This window comes from Pinus tabuliformis, chromosome 5_1 (assembly GCF_031772625.1).
Source record: "Pinus tabuliformis cultivar Carrire ecotype Pingquan chromosome 5_1, CPIR1, whole genome shotgun sequence".
In the NCBI taxonomy this organism is placed as follows: domain Eukaryota; kingdom Viridiplantae; phylum Streptophyta; class Pinopsida; order Pinales; family Pinaceae; genus Pinus; species Pinus tabuliformis.
In genome coordinates this window covers 740,702,838-740,725,767 of record NC_142305.1, presented here as the reverse complement: position 1 = coordinate 740,725,767, position 22,930 = coordinate 740,702,838, and the positions used below count along the sequence as shown (strand labels likewise).

General features: G+C 38.5%; 1 protein-coding gene across 1 annotated transcript in view; it reads left to right on the top strand.

Moving 5' to 3' along the window:
• Window positions 1-22,930, top strand: part of EMB2753 (tetratricopeptide repeat (TPR)-containing protein) — a 333,581-nt gene that overhangs the window by 288,322 nt on the left and 22,329 nt on the right. The window contains exons 18-20 of the mRNA XM_089432854.1: window positions 1,021-1,153; window positions 1,255-1,377; window positions 1,460-1,591. Coding sequence (XP_089288980.1) covers window positions 1,021-1,153; window positions 1,255-1,377; window positions 1,460-1,591 — 388 coding nt within the window. The remainder of the gene's footprint in view (window positions 1-1,020; window positions 1,154-1,254; window positions 1,378-1,459; window positions 1,592-22,930) is intronic.

The window sequence follows — 22,930 nt, the reverse complement described above, 5'->3', positions numbered from 1 at the left end:
GGCACTGGATACAAGGAGGGTCCTTTCAAGAGATGGGACCAATACACAAACAATAGTATGTGTGTGGACAAGGAGATACAACCAGATGGCCTTATTGAGCTACCTCCAGTTGCTATGGATGAGCAAGAGCCTCAAGATGAGAGTGATTCCTACCTGGAGAGTATGCTAATTGAAGATCTGAGTGATGCTGATGACATGGCTTGAGGAAGCCATTGTTCACTATTAGCTATTTTTTTTTAGTATTTTAAAATTTCCTAGTTCTTGTTTGGAGATGTCTTAAGACAAATTTTGAATGTAGTATGACAATGGACATATATCATGATTCTTATTAATATGTAAACTCCAATTTGCACTTGATATCAAACTAGAAATTTTCAAATTTCATTGTGAATGTTGAATGTTCAATGATGTGCATGTTTAAATATTTAAACTTTAAACTTTAAATCATAAATATTTTGGTTTTCTTGTTTAAAGTTGAAAAATATACAAATTCATATATATTATAATATATATATATATATATATATATATATATATATACCCCCGACGAACCCACGCACCTTGTTTCAAAAAATGACATACCCGTCCCCGTCCCTGCACCAGTACCAGTCCCCGAACCCACGTTCCCTGGCAACATAGGTTAATATCATTTACAAATTTGAATTTTGTATTATACATTCCAGTATAATGAATTTGCATGGGATGAATTGTTATTTTTGGGATTTTAGCTTTTAATTTTAATTTTTATAATTTTAGAGATGTGCCCCAAGGATATGAATCCCTTTGCCCCCCGTGAATCTCCATAAAATGTGTGAGGTGTCTCCACATGTCTGCCATGTGGATTTTCCCACTTCTGTGCTCCAAACATCATGGAAACTTGGTGGAACATTGTATACAAATATTGAAATGTGCGCTGATCATGATTGTGAAGCTATAAACCTATACTATGACAATAAGCTGTTGATATCTCTTATACTTTGATTGCGAATTTTCTAATACTTATATTTTCTACAAGTGCAGATGCTATTTGAAGTTGCATGATTCACCTCCTAAAGTAACTGTTGATGAAGAAGCTGGATTTGTAGGACTATCACCATCTGAAAGGAAAAGGATTAGGCAAAAACAACGCAAAGCAGAGGCTCGAGCCAAAAAGGTCTATGAATAGCCATTTTGAAATATGTTTTGCAATATTTTTGAGATTTCCATGGTATTTCTTTCTCATTGATTGTTCTTTGTTTCCTCCACATTTATCAGGAGGCTGAGGAGAAAGCTAAAGAAGAGGAAGCTGCTAACATAGCAGCAACCAAGACTGGCAAACGAGGTTCACAACATTCAAAAGTTATTGATCTTGACCCTGATGGACAGAAGTTGTTACAGGTATTTGTGTATTTTATCTCTCCCACGTTTGATATGCTTATTGACATGCATTTTGACCTTTTCGAGAGTTTACTTTGGGCAGGTGGAAGATCCATTGGCAGAGGCAACCAAGTACCTACAGTTACTCCAAAAGCATTCTGCCAGCCGTTTGGAAACCCATCTGTTTTCCTTTGAACTTAACATAAGAAAGCAAAAGATACTTCTTGCTTTACAGGTATTTTGTGCTTATGGTCTAAACTCGCACAGAATAGTCATTAGATTATCAGATTCTTATGAATTTTCCATCGTGCCACTAATGTTTCAGCACAGAAGTCTTTGAACTTCTATTTTCATTTGCTGTTGCTTATTAGTTTGGAATTACTAGGTAAATTGGCATGGTTATTTTGATTCCTATACATATTAAGATACTTTTGTGGATGTAGAAGTTGGTGATTCATTTACATGTAGCCTATTTTGTTTTATAGTTATTAGAATGTTTTATTACTGTTTTTCTGCAGTTAGAAGTCCAATGAATCATTCCAGTGATTAGTTTCAGCTATGTACATAAATTAATATAGATAACTTGGGCTTTAGTCTAATCTTTAAAGTAGAGATTCTAAGCACATGGTAATTTTTGTTATTAAATGGTACAATCCTAAGGATGCTTATTGTATGGCAAAGGTCACAATGGGCATATAAATGCCATAAGCTTCAGTCGTTGTATTCATAATTTTATTTTTATTAATTATATTACTTACATGGAATATCTAACTTTTATGGACTTTGCCCATAAAATTCTTTTCAAAGAAAATGATTGGGCACCAGCGCAAAGCACCCTGTACATACATTTCAGTGCAAGTATTCAAGCTGCTGTGCACAACTGCCATATCTTCTGCCACTATGCATTGCACTGTCAACCACTTCTGCATGTCCCCATCATGTTGTCATAGACTGCACTAGTTTGGTGACACCATAAAATAGTGGATTTTTTTATCCCATTGGATACTTAACTGTACATCTAAGAAATTATAGCAATTAAGGATGCTGGAGTTTTGAACGAGGAAGAAAATGACCATTGATGATCTCCAAAGGTACATTCTGATTTTCAAAGATGATGTAAATTTCCACAAAAACTGGGTCAAGAGTACAGAAAAAGAGCAAAAGGTATTGCAGGAAAAATTAACCAAGCAAGCGGAGGAAGTGAGTGATTGATGGAACAATTTAATGGTATCGAGAAAAGACAACACCAGGAGTACTCAGATTGACCTAGGGGCTAAGTAGATACTCTAAAATTAGACACACTAACAGCTATACTGATGAATTTTTGAATCCTTCCAGAAACAATGAACCCATTAGACAACATTAACCAAAAGTCACTATAACTCAATAAATCATGACATGATGAGGTTCTTCAAGAATATAAAATTAGAATGACCGAAATATGATGAGAAGGACAATAGAAGGGCCATGATTTGGGTTAATAAAATGGAAGGAAACTTTCCATCAATGCACTAGTTTACGAGAGGGATATGATAACGACAAGAATTGAGATCATAAGAAGATACAGATCTACAGTGATCTCTTCAACAAACTCTAATTTAAACATCCAACCAACATGTTTATAATGGCCCTTAATATAGTTCACAAGAAAGATGCCCACTTACCCTATCTTCGTTGAGGAACAATATAATGTCCCCTATGGATTAACTGCCTACGAAAGGTCGAAGTAGCCTATCCAACCCCATAGGCTATAAGCTGGAAATCCCAATTATCCAATGTTTGGGGCAACATTGGGTGAATTTTGGGTTGGCTGGGGCAAAACTACCAAATTTGGGGTTGCACTTGCAACCCCTCACATGAGAGTGAACACCATGACAAGATCGGTAAATAAGGGAAGTTGGAATAATTTTGGATCATCGATTTGGAATTGAATTGTCTCTGTTTTCTTGTGCCTGAGGCTTTGAGGGTTCTAAGACCCCTTCTTTTGATTAGTTTCGGTGAAGGTGATTGCGCCCTAGCCAATCCCACCCTACGTAGATACCATTTTTCTCTGTTCTGGTACAATATCTTACCTTCTTGAAGCAACTCAACATTATCCCAAGAGAGAAGTTTCTGTGGTGATTTTGAAGAACAGGTTCTGTCTCAGGTCAGCAAAGGATTATTTCTGAAGGAACCCCTCCAAAATTCTAGCTAAAGCTGACATCTGAGGCTTTCTAAGGCACAATGAGTGGCGTATTAGGCTGCAGACCGCAGGGCCGCAGGTTGAAGAATAATTTCTGCGACACCTGAAGAATAATTTCTGTGGCAACCAAAGTATAATTACTGTTGTAGATTCATGGTAAGCTCTGCGGAGGTGACCTAAGCTAACAGAGTGCCTGTGGTTAAAGCGAATGATGGGAAGACTGATCTGAGTAGCGAACGATTGAGAGATTGGGTCTGCATTGAACAACATGTCAGTAGGGCATCACTAGTATAGCAAAAATCTTAATTGTGCTGTAAGTTGATTGAAATTTGTAGGGGACCAGTTGCTATTTGAAGATTGTGTTGACTTACAATGCTAGGGTTAATTTGTGAATTGTAAATATATTGTGCTTATTGAAGGGATTGATATGATTAAGGTTTAAAAACCCTAACAAAGTCTACTGGTGGGTTTTTGTAGATCTACTGTTGTGAGGGCAGTTAGCCTTAACTATTTGTGTTGCTGAAGAATCATAGTGCTGTTAGCGGTCTTTATTACTGTGGAAAGCTCTGTGCTATTTCAATTATTTCTACTGTTGAATAAATAAATATGGCTGTGTATAATCTTGTGGATTTAGTGCATCCCTGATAATCATAGAATCCCAAGGGCAAATTTACCCTAGGAAACTGCAAACAATCAACCACATAAGTAGAGCAAAATATCATAAGTAGATCAACTTGTTTAGAGGTGCCCTTAGTCTAAGAATGGCTGTTTTCACTTGAATGGGATAGTGAGATGAGGATTTTATCTTTGTATTTATACACATCCTTTAGGGTTAAGGCAATAAACCTGAGAGGGTGACTAGGATGAGCTAGTCAAATATAGAAAGTACAATAAATGGGTTAGTTAGGTACCCATTGTAGGCTCCGTAAAGCTATATAATCTGAGTCACATGACACGAGGACACAAGACACGGAGGACACATAAATACGAGTATTTGACATGAGAGACAACGACCCGGAAACATAACACAAGGGACATGTTTTATATATATATATATATATATATTATAAAAATACTGAAATATAGTGCTTGATCCATATAGATATGAATCATGATGATATCTATCTAGTATTTAGTATACACTATTTACTACTTAGTAATTTACTAGTTAGTCTATTAATTTACTACATCAATGATGTTCACAGTTCAATGTTCATTGTTCATGTTATAATTTTTTTTATTAACTTCAAACAAGTTTGATCATGTTCAAACTTCACATAAGGTAATTTATGAACTATAAATTTATATGTTCAAACTTCATTGTTGACCAGAGTGTTAATCGAGATTTCCCTCGCTTTAGACCTCGAAGGTGTAGTGGTCAATGAGCACATGATGGGGAGTTGGGATTTTAATTTCAACACACGATCTATACGTGGTCACGCATGTATAATTAAGTTAAGTTCCGTAGACTATAACACAACTTACATGAAATTTAAGTGCTCCAAAATCTTAGGAAAGCACGCAAATGCTTGTCTCCTGCATCTCCAGGTCTAGGTCGATGTGAAGTTGTGAGCATTGCGTTCGAATCTGATGGAATTTCTCACACTGCACAACAAATTTGATTTCGACGATGAGCAAACTCGACTTCGGTGGAGAACAATGACAATAAAACCCAAAAATAAACCATGTTGCAGGTTTTAAATGTCACTTTTCATGGACACGTGTCCTAAGAACCAAAAAATTTAGGGCATATTTTGGCGACATCTAAAACACGTGTCTCGATTGGAGGACACAAAGAAAAATGTTTTTGACACGTTTTAGGGCACGTTTCGTGTCCAACACGTGAAATACGGGACACGAGACCCTGAGGGACGTGTCCTGTGACTTAGGCTATAATCAATACAATGGATCGACATCTGGCCTTAAGTGAAGAGTGACCACATGATGTCAACACCCCACCTAATTTGAACAATGAGCTATGAAGAGGAAACTACTACATCATGTTTTTCCCTTTAATTTCAACTAACTTATTGATACATGTTCATAAACTAGTCAAGCTCTTCTCTAGAAGAGATTTGGTGAAGATATTGACGAGCTAATCCACACAAGGAACAAAGATTGTTAGAAGCTAGCATTGAGCATGTAGATGACAAATGTGAGGTGTCCAAATCTCAATATATTGGACTTATAATAATTCAATGGATTGCAAATAAGCTCATTGGTACTTTGATTGTAACAAAATAATGTGGAAGGAGTTGACTAAGTATCATCTATATTCAAGTAAGATGCTTCTCGAGATGAGCTAAACTAGCATATTTGACTTTAGTGGAGGAGTGACTGATGCTTTGGTGAAGATATTGACGAGCTAATCCACACAAGGAACAAAGATTGTTAGAAGCTAGCATTGAGCATGGAGATGACAAATGTGAGGTGTCCAAATCTCAATATATTGGACTTATAATAATTCAATGGATTGCAAATAAGCTCATTGGTACTTTGATTGTAACAAAATAATGTGGAAGGAGTTGACTAAGTATCATCTATATTCAAGTAAGATGCTTCTCGAGATGAGCTAAACTAGCATATTTGACTTTAGTGGAGGAGTGACTGATGCCTTGTTGCTTTCTAGAATACCAAGAAACTAAATTTGAATGAGTAGAGAACAAGTATTCCAGGGTACAGTGTTGCTTGTCAAGATCACTTGGCCAATGGGCATTGTAAAAATTGAGGAGATGAATGTTACTCCGTGTTGAGTAGAGAATTCCCATGTGAGGGATGATCATGAGATAGCACAAGATACACTTAGCAACTTGCCATAACTCTCATGACTCCCCCACATTAGCAACAACACATACTAGTTGCAAAGATAGACATCTGGCCAAGAGTGTGTAAGATAAGGTAGATTGTAAACTAGAGATAAAAATGTGATGAATAAGATACCGGTGAAGGAATCTTGGTTGGAAACTTCATCCTTGAAGTAACATGAGTATACATTGTCTTGTAATGTTCCATCCCAATGCATTGCAAGAGATCCAAGGTGTATTGAGATTGAGTGAGGGAAATCTCAGCAAAGGTATGGGAAATTTGAAGTCCTAGAAAAGAATGATGCAACCCTAAATTAGTGATCTCACCGTAGTCCATAAGTTGTTGCTTCATGTCATTGGTCATGGATGTGGAATGAATAGTGAAAAGGAGATCATCCATACATAGCACAACAATGAGGGGTTTTCCATCGTAATGGTGGATATAGAGATCATGGTCAACTTCATAGCAAGTGATACCACAATTATAAAGAGATTGAGATTCTTCTCATACCAAGCTTGAGGTGCTTGCTTATCACCATTTAGAGATTTCATGAGCTTACAAACCAAGGGAACAAGTCCATTCTTTACAAACCTTCGTGGTTGCTTCATATAAATATCTTCTCAAACATTTCCATGGAGAAAAGCACTCTTGACATCCAATTTATGAACCTTCTAATTTGATGATGTATAGCTATAGAGAAAATCACTTGTATTGAGGTTGTTACACCTCACATTGTATGGGGGCATTTGTGATTTTCATCACAAGACATGATTTACATGTTAACACCATGGAATAGTTGACAAAGACAGAGCCATTATTACGTATGTATATACTTTTCCCCAACACTTTCCTAATGGATTTTCTAACCATGATCAATCGTGTTTGTGGGGTGTTTAGAGAAAAGTATGTTGTTAAGTACACTTGTTTGTTTGTACCCCTAGAACACATCACTATTATGGGATATAGTGATGATGTGCATTTTCTTGTCTTTCATGGACACTTGTACCTAGCATATGTGGTGTTCTTGGGGATAATTGAGTGTCTTGCTTAGCATTGCTCACACATCCGAGTGACCCATAGCATATTCATGGAAAGGGATACCCATCGACTAAAGATTTCCCAATGTTGTATTGCTTAATTATTTCTCTTTGATATGGTGTCTTAATTATTGGTATGTTTACTATCATTTATGCTTATTACCATCGAGACTTTCTCTTTGACGCATAATTTTATGATGATCTAGCCATATATATCCCAATTGTGGCAAAAACCTTGAGAATATTAGCTATCTTACGATGAGGCGACATCCTTTAGTTGGGTAATTGTTTGGGAGAGTAGAGCATTCCCCTTGTTTTGTTTTCTTTTCACATCGTTGGAGGTGTGGAGTTTCTATATAAAATGCATATGCATGAGGATACCCTAGCATGGAGGGGTTGGAGGTGGAGTAGTGGGACCTATTTATATCTATGAGATGAAGGATATTTTTGAGCTAATTAGGCACTCATCTGACAATGGCACCTGTTACTACAAATCTAGTAGCCTAGTGCAAAGCTTCACTAGGCACTCAAGGTCTAGGGAAACAATGAGATCAGTCACCATTGTAACCTTAGTGGCTATTCTCTTGCTGTTTTGTGTATGCATATTGTCCCTTCCAATAGGTCTCAAAGAAGTTGTCAATTTTAGATACAACAAAATAATCTTCAATAAGGAATGGATTTATGTGTAAATGAGTTGGCGAGTTCAAAGAACCTATGGCTAAGTCTAAAGGGCTTAAGATAAGTCCTAGAGATGCTCAAACATATTTTTTTTTTCTAAATAAGATTAATCTATTGATATAATACAAAAAGTAGTTACAGAGTTTCCTGGCCGTAAAGGGACCCGACCTTAATCAACATGCAACCATGAACATTGTTTGAGACTGCCCCAACAAAGGGGAAACCAGTCTGAAAGAGAAAAAGAAGTCCAAAAAGACAACAGATTTAACCACAGTTTTCTGAAGAGACTACCCTATCAAAAAACAACATTAGAAAACCACCCAGAAAACAACAGTTTGTCCGGACTGGACCGCCAGCCCTCAGAAAATTCTGAGGCCACATAAGACAAGACAGAACTAAACCAAGAACTAAGAGGAGTGCCACCTGGCAGACGTGACATGAGTGACAAATTCCTCCGTGGCAGGTTCCTCCACAATAGGACAAGCCCAGTCATCCGGGTTGTCCGCCTCACCAAGTCCCGCAGCCTGATGACCTCCCTCCCTGCGGCCGGCTTCCACCTGCGGGCCCGACGTGTCCTCCATGCGGCTTTCCACGGCCTGCGTGTCAGTTTGAAGGCCCAACTTCCAAGTCATCATGCGAGCTGCCAGTAATGGCCTTCCCATGCCGTCGGTTCCGACCACCATTACCACCTTGTTCTTTGTCGTTGCCTCTATTCCGTCTTGGACCAGCTCTGTGTGTCTCCTCCATGGAAATTGTCATGGGGATGTGTTGCTCAGTCTCTTCTGTGATGGAGATGGAGACGGTGGCAACAATGACCGGGCAATTCATAGAGCTGCGGAACCGGAATTGCGTTGTTTGAGGGACCTGGTGCAGAGGCAGAGGAAAGGGTGTAGTGCGAACAATCGCCTCTTTGCGACTAGAGCAGTGGAGGCCTGCTCTGCCTCGGCCACTTTTGGTATTCAGATACTGGGGATTTCCAGCAAAAGAAGCCGTGGAAACCGAATTATGATGATGCAGAGACTAGGAGCGAGCACTGCCTCCTCGCGTGCCACCGCGTTTGCTGTGCATGCGGTGGCGAACCATGGTGGAACTAGGAGTAGAGAAAGAGTCAGGGGAAGCAGAAGGAGAATAGACAGAGGAATTTTGCGCAGAGGTTACAGAATTCTGGAGTACAGGAGCGAGTTATAGAGATTTATTTGGGAATGGTGGTAACCATTGCCCAAGTCAAGGCAGCACACAATCTAGCAGCGACGCCCCATGCTAGTTCTCTCAGTTGGCTCTTCCGCTTGCAGAGGGCACGCACAGTGAAACAGGGGTAGAATGACTGGAATGTTTTCTAGCGCCATGGTTAAACAAGGAATGGCTCTGCCTCGACTGTAGTAGGCATTTAATGCTGCCTGCGAGGTGCCTTGAGTATCATTTACTCTGATCTTGGGATGGTTGCAGAGGGCCATGTGGCCACCCTGTCCGTCGTTGTCACGTTTCATCACCGTAAACGCATTAATGAACACCCGCATCCAGGGGAGATGGTCAAACATATTACAAACACATGCCACCATTAATTAAAAAATCATTGTTACAAATTAGGGCTTGAGATAAAGACACTTCATAGCATGCAAAATTTATGACAACAATAATAAATATCCAACAAATGATGATTAAGAACAAATAACAAATGCTATTGGATAGATAAACAAAAGAAAGGACGAAATACAGATTTTGATGGTTGAAAATGCCCAAAACAACTAGGAAACTGTAGACGTCTGCCCTAAAATTATGGATAAAAGTACCATAATTAGACGTCTGCAAATCCTAGCTTTAGGACAACATATAAGGTGATTTATGCTATTTTATGCAGATTTTTCCAAAACCTAACCCTTGTTTACCATAAAAAGAAATAAGAAGATAAATTTTTATGGGATCTATTACCCACGAAAAGTGGCTGATCCCATAGGAGAAATTTTTCTCCCACCATGTCTTCCAACTAGTAGCCAACAACCCTTGACAACCAATAGTAGCCGATGACGATGTGCCATTCATATCTCCGCCAACCGCACTAGTGATATGTTTCCTCACCCCTTTGGCAAGGACACATGTTGGAAGGTGTGCTTCTGATCAAATGGTGCTTTATTCTTTTTGCAGTCGGGTACTTATGTTTATTTGTATTTTGGGCATTTGACATGGATTATGACGTAACGTAGAAGGAAGACGGATTTTGACCGTCATTTTGTTCCCTAATCTTAAATGGGGGTAAAATTTTCAACCTAGTCCAGTGAGACCTCCTGTAATGCTCCAATGGGCATAAGAGGGGCATTACCTAGGAAATCCCGTTTGAAGTAACATAGTCCCATCTCTCCCTACTCCATACTTACCACTTCCTGTCTTATATTATGAGCCTCATATTCCACCTCACTTCTTTGGGTTCAACTGACCATTGGTTCTCTGGGATTGGCACCATACATTTTCATCCTTGTGTAGGGCCCAAAACTTGGCCTTGGGAGATTGATGTAGCTAAAAGGACAAGAAAAAGCATATCATGGCCACAAGAAAAAACAAAAGAAGATCAAAATGCAAAAGATCGTTAGTACATACATATTAGCAAATGGGAAAAAGTCTAGCATGAGCTCTACCTCACTCATTGTGGCCATCACTTGGTTCTTGAGCACACATTGCTCTTCATCTAAAAAACTGGATTCATCTTCCCCCCCTCCTTGTGTCCCGAATCCCACATATCTGACATGATTCTTGAGTTACACATGTCCAATTTGTGGATCAAGCGTGTCCAAACACGTGGGATTCGTTGGGCTTGCGAATATGATTTTCCCAACATGTCCCGCTAGAAATGCATGACACGACTCCTTAAAAGCCCAGTTTGGGCCGTTTTCTCTTCATTGTTATGTCTCTCTTGCTATGGCTATGTGGGAGCAAGTAGCAAAGGGTTTAGGAGCATTTTGGAGGTGATTCAAGCAATTGATAACTGCATTTTGCTTCCATCCATCGTCTTATTTACAGGAAAAGGGAGGAGTGGTTGAAGGGAAAGACAAAGATGTGGGATGTGTTTCCTGATGATATGGGTTTGGACAACAGTATTGAGTTGACATTGGCCAACTTGGATTCTAATGAGCTAGTGCGAGAGCTTGTCACTTTTGATGATGGTGATACTCTTGAGGGGTCATCCTCCACACCTACAGATGCAAAGATTACATTGGATACAAAGGAAAGTAGTGGTGACCATGACAATGATGTTGATTTTGATGATGATGATTGATGAGCTGCCTACTACCTTGAAGTTTTTTTGTATTTGTTATTTGTATTTGCCATTGGGATTGCTAGTTAGTAGTCCTCATGACTCAATACCTATGTAACACAGTTTGATTTTGATGACTTAATGAGAAAATTGCAGTTTCTTGTCTTTCTCCTATTGGATCATTGATGAATTTGTCACGATTTTATTTGTATGCATAATGTTACAACTTACAAATTTGCAATGTAGAATCTAGATGTATGTTTGAATTTGTATCATGATGAGAATTTGTGTGATATGAAATCATTGAAATATTTATTTAGTATTATATTTACATATATATAACGTGTCGTATGTGTCCTGTTCTGGGGGCCTACGTGCCCTGTGTCAAATACTCGAATTTGCGTGTCCCATGTCCCCGTGTCAAGTGACTTAGCTCTTCATATTATGAGAAGGAACCCTTGCATGTCCCAACCCATGGTGGGCATTGAGCTACCTCACCATTAAGGGAAATAACTACTATACATCATATGAAGTGAGTGTTGGAAATTTTGGTAGCCATGGTTGATATTTTGATAAAAAAGAAAAGAAAAATTAAAATTGAAATAATGAATCAACAAATGTCATGTTGGGCCCCTCCTAAATCAAGTCAGCTTGCCCAAGAGTTACGTCTTTTCGCATGGACGAACAACGATATATTGAGCTTATGCACAATCCTTCAAGGCAAAATTTGCTTCATCTGATGTGAGCCATTTGTGAGCTAATTGAGGCATCTCTTCTCTGTGATTTGCAAGATTCTGTGGCATATTCTTCTATGGCATGCGAGCTTATGTGGCACTGTTCTTCTATGACATGTGAGCTGTTATGTGGTACTCTTTTCTATGATATGCAAGTTGTTTTTTGGCAGTATCTTTTGAGGTATGCGAGCTTTTCTATGGCAGTGTCTTCTGAGGTATGCAAGCCTCTCTGTGGCTGTATCTTTTGTGATATGCGAGCCTCTTTGTGGTAGTGGTATGTGAATTTCTCTGTGACATTATTCTTTGTAGTATGCAAGTTTTCTATGGCTCCTTATCTCTATGGTAAAGTAAAATTCTATGGCTACTTAGCTATGTGATTGAAGGATAAAATTTTGTTCATATGATCTTATCAAAGAGATGATTTTGACTGATGTACAATTGATGAATTGAGTTCTCTCTCATAAGGAAAGATTATTGGGTTTTTCCCTTGTGGGTTTTTCTCTAGCCTCTGGCCTAAATCTTGGTGTCTCTTGTCTCATTATTTACTATAATCTCTATTTCTTTGTTGTAGAAGTAAATGGTTGAAATTTTTCATGTATAATTGCTTGATGATTGGAATGCTCTAAAGAAGTAATATTGTATCATTAGAAATAGTTATTGGTTTGAAAAATTGCTCTAGTCTTGATTGCACTAGAATATCGACATGGTTTCAGAGCTATGGTGAAGAGATGAGCATTGAGACCACCCTTTTGAGGAAGCCCTAAGTAGAGAAAGTGCTTGTTTACAATATCTGTGAAGTCCAAAATTATCTTGTGGAAGTCTAAACAAGTTTGAAATTATTTACTGGGACCGAAGGGTTGTACTTAATGAAAGGAATGACATCCGAATTATCTTCTGATATCTTTTTGTGACTTCCGAGCCCTCTATAGTCCAAAATGATGAGTATACAATTCCGAGTTACTCCTACAAGTAATCCAAATTTGTTGAAGACATTCTTAGCCTTTGGAAATCTTAGTGACAAGTCTAAATAAGAAAATTGAGTCTAAGATTGTTATTATAGTCCGAGGTTTGTGGTTTCTATGGCATCTTGCAATATGATTGAAGCCAGGTCATGAAAGCAAGAATTCTGTAGTATTGTGGAAGATATCTATATGACAAGTGCAAGGTTTTATGAGATAAGGATATGAGCTCCTTAATGTTGATTCGAGTGCATATTCAAGTCTCAAGAATGATCCAAATCGGTGACCAAGTCCAGGTTTGTATGTCACTGTGGAAGGAGTCAAGACCGAGCCACCTTATCTCTTTGGAAGGTGACAAGACCGAGTCACCAAATTACTTCTGTAGTGAAGCTTGAAGTTTAGATTTAATTTACTTATGTTGGTTAAGTTTGAAGTCCAAGTTTATATTTGTGAAAGATCTTAAGAAGTCCGAGCTCCATTCTGTGGCATTGTGCAACATGATTGAAACCAGGTCATGAAAGCAAGAATTTTGTAGTATTGTGCAAGATATCTCGATGACAAGTGCATGGTTCTATGAGATAAGGATATGAGCTCCTTAATGTTGATTCGAGTGCATATTCAAGTCTGAAGCATGATCCAAATCGGTGACCAAGTCCAAGTTTGTATGTCTCTGTGGAAGGAGTCAAGACCAAGCCACCTTATCTCTTTGGAAGGTGACAAGCCCATGGCCTATGACCTGAAGGATAGAGAAGCCGAATTTTCATTCAGCAAATTTGATGTTAGCTTAAAAGATCCTTCTTCTATATATAGTGAAAGAAACCTAGATAAGAGCCGACCTGGGATTCCTTGAAGAGGAAAGATCGAAGAAATTTGAAGAAAGATCTTTGTACTAAAAGGCTATCATATGAGAACTCACTAGATCAGTCAGAATCCCCTTGAGGACAGACATCCATAATTAGATAAATTAATATAGCTATGACATTATATGATGTTGAGGAAAAGACGCACAAAGATTAAGAGGCACTGACATTTGTCGTCATAGACTCTTCTGCACATCAAAGGAAAGAAGCCATGGAAATATAGACATAAAAGAATTCCAATGAAGCCAATACTTAAAAGGTATGTATCATTGAATTTTATTTAAAGTATTTTTGGATACCAAATATCCTTTTGTTAAGGAACTCTGCCTTAGAAGACCAAGTATGTCTGTAGAATCTATTGAGTTCTATCTATTTTGAAGATTGAAAAAGACAAGAATGAAATCCCTCTATGAAGAAGTCCTCAGGAAATGTTGTACATTTACTACAATTCATTTGAAAAATGATATGAATGATTTTGGTTACAAGAAGCTGTGTTCCTCGTCAAGGAAGAAGACAAAATCTCTTGCAGACGCTGATTAAGAATATGGATGCCATGTCTGATTTAAGTATTTGAATTTTTAGATCTTCCTTGATGAAATCCATTCCTACAATGATTTGAGGAAGTTGAGCTACCTAGTTTGTGGTGACCAAGGATATTGGATGAACTTATTGATGACAAAGATTCTTAGCTAATGTGCTACTATGGAAGAATCAAATATGCAAGTTGGTGCTAAACTTGATGTGTCTAGGATAAATTGATCAAATATAATTGGTCAATGGATATATGGATGCTTCAAGTATGAAGCGACAATACTAAAGATCTAATCAAACTATAATGTTGATAAGCAAAGCAATTATAATAAGAGGTCAAAGCTCTTCTTCTAAACTTGAAGTTTGATCGGATTATTACTAAGGAATTGAGATTTGATGGGATTGCTAAATCTAGGGTTTGGAAGATTGTATGTCTTGGCTAGATCCTAGGGATGTTTTGGTTTGTAAACCCTAACAAGGGTTTGAACAAGTAAGCCCTAGGGTTTGAGGACAAAACCCTAGGACTGATCATCCATAATGTTGATATTGAAAACAAGAATATTGAAGTTGAAAAATAATGCAAGGACGAATGCTACACATCTAGGGTTTGTAATCTCTAGAGCAAACTTGAAAAATTATTAGGGTTTGGAGTTAAATTTGTAAACCCTATCTATATAAAAACTGTTGGAAGAGAGCCTAGGGCTTATGAATCGATCGTTTCCATTTAAAAGATGAAACCCTAGCTCTTGCAAATAAGGAATGACATCATGATGGTGATGTGGACGAAGTTGATTTGCAAGAAAACTAGAGATCAAGAGGGTGTTGACATGTTCTCAAAAGATAAGTATCTTGTATCTCTCTTATTTTAATTGATTACTGTTGTTATTATTCTTCTTGCCCTTGTGTATCTTGTTTGGTTGTATTTGTTCTTCCATGGCCTCCTAGTGAAGATTACAGGTACATTGTGAATACCGCCAAGGCTGTGGCAATTGATGGAAGAACATGACAAGAAGACTCGTGATTAGATGCAATCTGGACTCAGGGGGAGCAGATAAGATCAACACAATTGAAACATGTTTTTATCCATGATGAAAGGAAGTCAATTGTGACTTCCAAGATGAAGATGGCTAGAAATCTTTCAAAATTATGCTGATCCAAAGTTGTTGAAGGTGAGCCATTGTTTTTGCTGCTATATATGATTTATTTCTGACAGAGGTTGAAGTTCTCATTGTCTAGTGTAGGAGGGAACTGGTTTTTGAATCTTGTTCTTATGCATTACTATTTGTGAGTGGAAATTTAGTATGATGGACTGCAAGTCTATGGACACTTCCATGGTGATAAGTTTGAATAAGATACGAAATTGTGATTTTGATTTGATTGATCCTTTTATGTATCACAAATCGATTGGCTCATTGAACTATCTGCTGAACACGAGAATTGTTATTAGTTATGCTGTGAACACGTTCTTCGTTAAGCCTTGACATGTGCATTGGGTTGCAGTGAAACATATATTGAGATATTTGCATGGCACCATTGATTATGGTTCTAATGACAACTACATTGTTTTATTGATGTTGATTGGGCTGGATGCCTTGATGATGAAAAGAGCTCTTTTGGTTTCTATTTTTGGCTTAGGCTATGCTATAATAATTAAGAAGCAAACTTTTGTTGCTCTTAGTATTATTGAGGTTGAGTATATTGTTGTGTGTTCAACATCTTATGAAGTTGTGTGTCTTCGAAAGTTGTTTGCTTGTTTGTTTGATCAAGTGCTGGAATCGATCATTGTATATTGTGATAATCAAAGTTGTGTGGAGCTTTTTGAGAACCTGGTTTCTCAAGTCAGGTCGAAGCACATTGAGATCAAGTATCACTATATATCTAGGATGTTGCCCTATGTGGAGCTGTGTGGCTCAAATACATTTCTATTCATGAGTAGGTTGCTGATGTTCTGTGAGAATCCAGGAATTGTTGAGAACCCTTCTTAGAGAGGAAGCATTGTTTGTACAACAGCATATGATGACAATCTTCCTTGGCTTGTGGCTGGGAGAGTGATGGATTGGTTGGGAAGATTGTCACTCCCTTAGGTTAGTTGATCGAGAGGCCATTGAGTTTGGTTGGGGAGCTTACTTTGAGGCATAGGGTGATCCCTTGGGTCATGAATACTGAGAGCCTAGTTTGGTTGGGGACATTGATTTTGTGATCTCTCCCTTACGCAGTTGTTGAGAGATCTATGGATCGGTCGAAGATATTGATCTTGAGTTCCCTTCCTCAGGTTGTTGAATGAGAGGCTAATGAGTTTGGTCGGGAAGGATGAGTTCTCTCCCATGGCTTGTGGATCGAAAAATTATATAGTCAGGGATTGAGGTAGGGACCTTGTGTATATGATTGGAGAGTTTTGCCTCATTGATTGATCCCATTGGTCAGTTGGGCATTGACTTGGATGCCATTGGGTTTTGGCTTATGGGATGTGTTTTAATGATATTTGTTGGAAATACTGAGGGGGGGGGGGCTGTGGGTGAGACAGTGTTTCTTAGCAATTAGCACTTTTTAATCTTTTTTTTCAGAGCATTAGTTAATATTTAGTTATTATTATAGTTCTTGTTCAGATGATCATCAACAATAATCAACTGTAGGCAACACATTACAACAATGCAAAAAGATTAAGCAATAGACATAAATATTTTTAGGTGGAAAACCCCCTCCGGGTCAAAAACCACTGAACGCTTCTTAGTAATTATCTTCTCCTTCTCTTTAAAAAAAATAATTACATCAAATTTTCAGCTACAATTGAAGGACGCTCCAACCCCCTAATTTACAGTCTCCAACCTGTAGGACACTACTAAACCCTAATAACTTGTTGCAATTGGAAGGACACCCCAACGCCATGTAGTTCAAGCCACAACTTGATGAGTGCCCGCACACTCTATTTACCATCTGTTGTTGGAAGGATGCTTCGTCGCCTTGTAGTTTATCGGCCCCAACTGAAAGGATGCCACAATGCCCTCTGCAGACTACGACCTGCCCTAGCACCAGCCTATTACCCTGAAGTGTTCTCAGGCTCCAACCTGAAGGCGACTCCAATCACCTGCCTTGCGTAACCCTGCCATCCTGAAGAGCCGATAGACCATGTTTAACGATTTTCAGACTGGACCACCTTGTGCTCTGAATCTATATAATAAAGTTGTAAATAAGTTAATGTGTATCCTATCAAATCCTGGTAGCCACTGACCACTATACAATCCTGCTCAAACTGATCACTGCACAATACTACTCATCGAGCCTCACTGCCAATGCTGCCTAGTCAAGTAACCACTGCACAAGCTGACCACTGTACAACCTGATATCACTGACCACTTCCATTGCTCAACTGCACACCACTGTCACTGCTCAACTGCACATCAATAGATGAGTATTCACAAGCTCACAAACTGGCTACCAACTGCACGTCACTATGCCGCACTGCTCACGAATGAATAAGCATCAAAGCTCATATGCAGACTGCCACATCACTGAACCACTACCTGTATGGGGCACCAAAGAGCAATAATAGCTCAAACCAAGGTGCCCCAGGTCATCCCTATGACCTGCTACCAATGCTCTCAAACTCTATCCATGGAGAGCTACCAACATATGTCTTTTCACTGCTGCTAATCACAAATCATACACTACTATCCATCTTTACATCAATAAGCTGTACAACAATATGATATTACCCTCAAAGACCTGCTTCCCTGCAAGGTCACAGTTGTGTCATTGTACACTCTCTAGGTCATCGCTACAAGACATCTGGTACACATTCCTAGTTTATTTCAGTCACATCACATCACTGTCAAGTTCCGGTTGATTAAATCTGTGTGTTACTAAGTTCGGTCACATCAAGTCCAATCATGTCACTTGTTAGGCTAAAGTCATGATCTATGTCAGGTTGCTGTCAAGTGATCAGGTAATCAAGAACAATGTCATACCACTATCTACTGCACAACATATTATCTTGTGTGGATCTCAGTCACTTTGTCAAGTCAAATACTGCTGCTGCCATATATATTACAGTTGAACCAATTACTTAACATAGTTCCCAACAAGAGTCCTGTCATTATTCATCTGTGCCATATACAGTCAACCTTATTCAACTACCCTTGTCATATTAGGTCAAGTTGGAGTCAAGGCATCATATCACACAAGAGTTATGTCACTGGTTTTGGTTCAGAATTGTAAATCAAGATGCTCAAAGTAAAATTCAAAGTCAATGATTGGGTTACTACCTTTGGTTCTTGAAGTTATTCAACTTATACACAATGAGATTACCGTCACTGTCTTATGGTGAAATTCAATGTCATATATTGGCAAAAGGACCGCTGACTAAGGTGTCTTCATTCATATATCACACTTTAGTATACACAGATTATTTCCTAGGACTGCTATTTGAAAGATAATAAGTTGGCTTTTTAAATCTAAATAACTGTAATCGGTTACAAACAGTTTTGCAAGGGAGTTTATAAACAATTTAAATGCTTGCTTCCTCAGAGATAGATGCCCTAATGAGGACCGGGCCACCAAACTAACAATAATCAGACCCGAAGGAAACCGTAAGAGAACTGATGCGTAGACCTCAGGACCCTCGCTGACTGAACTTTGAAAATTCTGTATGATGAGGTGCTAAAACAGGACTTGTAATTAGGATCGAAACTTTAGTTTGATGAGCAAAGTTAGGGCTACAGAACTGCACTTCGGATCAAATAAAAGATTTAACAAGTCCAAAGGAATCCCTGAGATATAAATGAATACAATTTTTTTTCCCAATAACCAAAGTAAAAAATAATAAAAAGAACATAACCAAAATTGTTACCCTAATAGGTTGATGCAGAGCTTTATAATGTGAGAAAGTGCTACAACACAGCTACGCTGGCCTCAAAATTTTTCTTTTGACCTTGATGAATCGCAAATTCAAATAAAAAATGAACTGCCCAAATCCCTTAACTATTCTTTTGAATCTGTCTTTTATTCTTCACAGAACCAAATTTCCATTTCAGAGCTTTCTCATAGACATTTTTCATTAATCTCTAGAGGACTAAAGGATCGTTATGATATATCATATAGTTTTCTATTGGATAGAAGGGGCTTCATAGGAGGATCGTTTGATTCCTATTTTGGAGTAGCAATTGGGATTTAAAAATAAATTTAAGGTTGACTTGGAGAAAAATTCTTTAAAGGATTTTTAAGTTTGAATTTAATATGTCTTTGAAAACAAAATCCTTCCAAGTCTTCACAATTAGGTCAAGAATAAATTATTCGAATGTATTTGAAGTCCTTTAATAGAGGGGGATTTAAGGTTCAAATCCTTTAGCTTTGACTAGGATATAGACCTTTTTGTGGGAGACTGACTTCCTTTAATTCTTGTTTTAAGTCGAAGAAACCTTAGCATATACAACCCTTGGGGAGTTTGAGATTTAATATTTAGTCTTGATGAGGGACGTTGCTTGCATATGCTTGAGACCCTTTATACAATGGTTGATCCTTAAACCTAGATGAGAAACCCGTAATTGATCAACATGCTGGTGATGAGTGCCATGTCACCATCCCACCCATTGACTGGGGTCTTCAACTTCAAATACGAATATATCTCAAACCAGGAGGAACTACGTGGTGTACAACCTACCCCTAGAAACATTTGTTCGAGGCGAATCCAATAACATTGTTCTCCAAGACTAACCTAGTGCTTTTCTACTTCAAAAACCCTGGACAAAGTCAGGGTACATCCTCAGTCCAAGGAACCCAAACCCTTGGGTTTTCAACCATCCAACAGTGGAGCTCACAACTTGATGTAATCCGACAATTACTAGGAAGCGTTCATTAACCATTTGACATCAATGACTGGTATTTTTAGTCAAAGTCAAATTCCATACGTTGACATCAATGACAACACCATCCAACAATATGTATCTTTCCTTATGATGAGGCTTGTACATCTGATCTCTCCCCTTGGGTTGTTGCTGAGAGACCTATGGATTGGTCGAGGAGATTGATCTTGAAAGAGAGAAAGAGACTTGTACATTTGATCTCTCCCTTGGGCTATTGCCGAGAGACCTATGAATTGGTCGAGGAGATTGATCTTGAGAGAGTGAATGAAAAGTACCTCCCTGACTAAGAGGGAGTGTTGGAAATTTTGGTAGGCATGGTCGATATTTTCATCAAAAAGAAAAGAAAAATTGAAATTGAGATAATGACTCAACAAATGTCATGTCGCCTCCCTCCTAGATGAAGTCGGCTTGCCCAAGGTTCACGTCTTTTCACATGGACGAACAAGTATATATTGAGCTTATTTGCTCTCCTTCAAGGTAGAATTCGCTTCATCTGATCTGAGGCATTTGTGAGTTGACTGAGACATCTCTTCTTTGTGATTTGCAAGCTTTTGTGGCACTCTTCTTTTATGGCACGCGAGCTTTTGTGGCATTGTTCTTTTATGATATGCAAGCTTTTCTGTGACACTCTTTTGTATGATATGTGAGTTGTTCTGTGGCAGTATCTTCTGAGGTATGTGAGCCTCTCTGCGGCCATATCTTCTGTGATATGTGGGATTCTCTGTGGCAATGTCTTCTATGATATGCGAGCCTCTCCATGGCAGTGGTATGTGAGCTTCTTTGTGACACTATTCTCTGTAGTATGCGAGCTTTTCTGTGGCACCTTTTCTCTGTGACACTATTCTATATAGTATGCGAGCTTTTCTATGGCACCTTATCTCTGTGGTAATGCAAAATTTTGTGGCTACTTATCAATGTTATTAAATGGCAGAGCTTTGTTCATATCATTTTATCAAAGAGATGATTTTGATCAATGTACAATTGATGAATTAAACTATCTCTCATAAGGAAATATTATTGGGTTTTGCCATGGCCTTTGGCGTAAATGTTGGTGTCTCTTGTCTCATTGTTTACTGTGATCTCTATTGCTTTGTTGTAGAAGTGAATGGTTGAAAATTTTCATGTATAATTGCTTGATGATTGGAATTCTCTAAAGAAATAATATTGTATCATTGGAAGAAGTTATCGGTTTGAAAAATTGCTCTAGTCTCGATTTCACTAGAATATCAACAATGAGCTCTAACCCTTTGAGCGACGAGTAATAATATAAATAAAAATCAAGAAAAAGTAAATTGCGCACAAGAGGGATGGAAGAACAAAGGTTGAGTTTGGTAACTCATACATCCACGATTGCTCCCTCTCCACATCCATATGTTCAGGATGAGGAGCCAGTCATAGTTGGCCCCTTTGAACATGGCACTTGGCCATGAAGTCTTCTCCCCTTCGTTCTGTCATTATTCACATGATACCTATTAATTGAAGGGTGGACCAAGGACATGTCATTTCCCCTTAGGGGCTAGAAACACCTAATAGGGTGGTCTATTAGCCACTCCTACCTAGGTAGGTAACATTATTATGAGTTCAAAGCCTTAATTTTGGAAGGGAAACTTTATTTGAAGTGTCAAGTTGTCCATTACTTGCAAGCTTGGTTCACTTAGATGCAAAAATGATTAAATATACCTACTGATGTAGTTGCTAGCACTAGATATTGTGTGTACTTTCCAGGTGGTTCCACAACCATGGCTTGGGCAATCTAACTGGGGCCCAAGTCTCTTAGAGGAGAATATTGACACCCACATGTGGAGCGTTCAAAGCCATGGGTCTTCGAGCTATAGCAGAGCATCACACATAGCCATGGGCACCTGCAACAACCACAAAGTTCCATTAGTTGCCCTACATTGATGACTTTTATGTGATGATGCACCTGGAACCAACATGCCCCCTACTGACTTAGCACTTCATGAGGGATTGACAACTATTCCAGGGCCTAGAGAAGGACTGTCTCACACATTGAGACATGGGAGGGCTAGCACTAGCTTGAAAGTCCCCAATGTTGGAACAAAGACAGGCATTTTGACCACCTAGAGACCCATGAAACCACTTTTGTGCCCCAAAATCAGAACTGGGGTCCATAGAGGGAGATTGACAGAGACCTAGGGGCCAAACCCTAGGAGATGATTTTAGAGGGCCTCTATTCACATCATGGCACCATGAGCCCTCAACACTTGCCCTAAGCAAACCCACACATGGATGACATCAACTCTCTCTCTCTCTCTCTCTCTCTCTCTCTCCTACGACTCACACATGTGGGCTAGTTTGAGTTTTATTCATTGGCTATTGGGGCGGCTTGTTACCTAGCTTGTTACTAGCACATTATTTTATTGTTTTAGGGGCTAGTAGGCTAAAATAGGAACTCAAACTCCTCATATAAGTAGAGGAGGAATCATTTGAACTTATAATGATCACACACTTGGGAATTTCAGCCTCTCTAGTTGAATTCAACCTTCTTTCTTATGGAGAACTTGGAATCTATGAATGCATTTTGACATTTGGAGTTGATTTTGCTTATCTTTGGAGCTACTCTTTGGATTAATGGATGGAATCTATGCATGTTATCTTGTAGGTGAACTTAATTGTTGAATATCTATCTTCTACATATTTATTGTATGGAATAATGTTGATT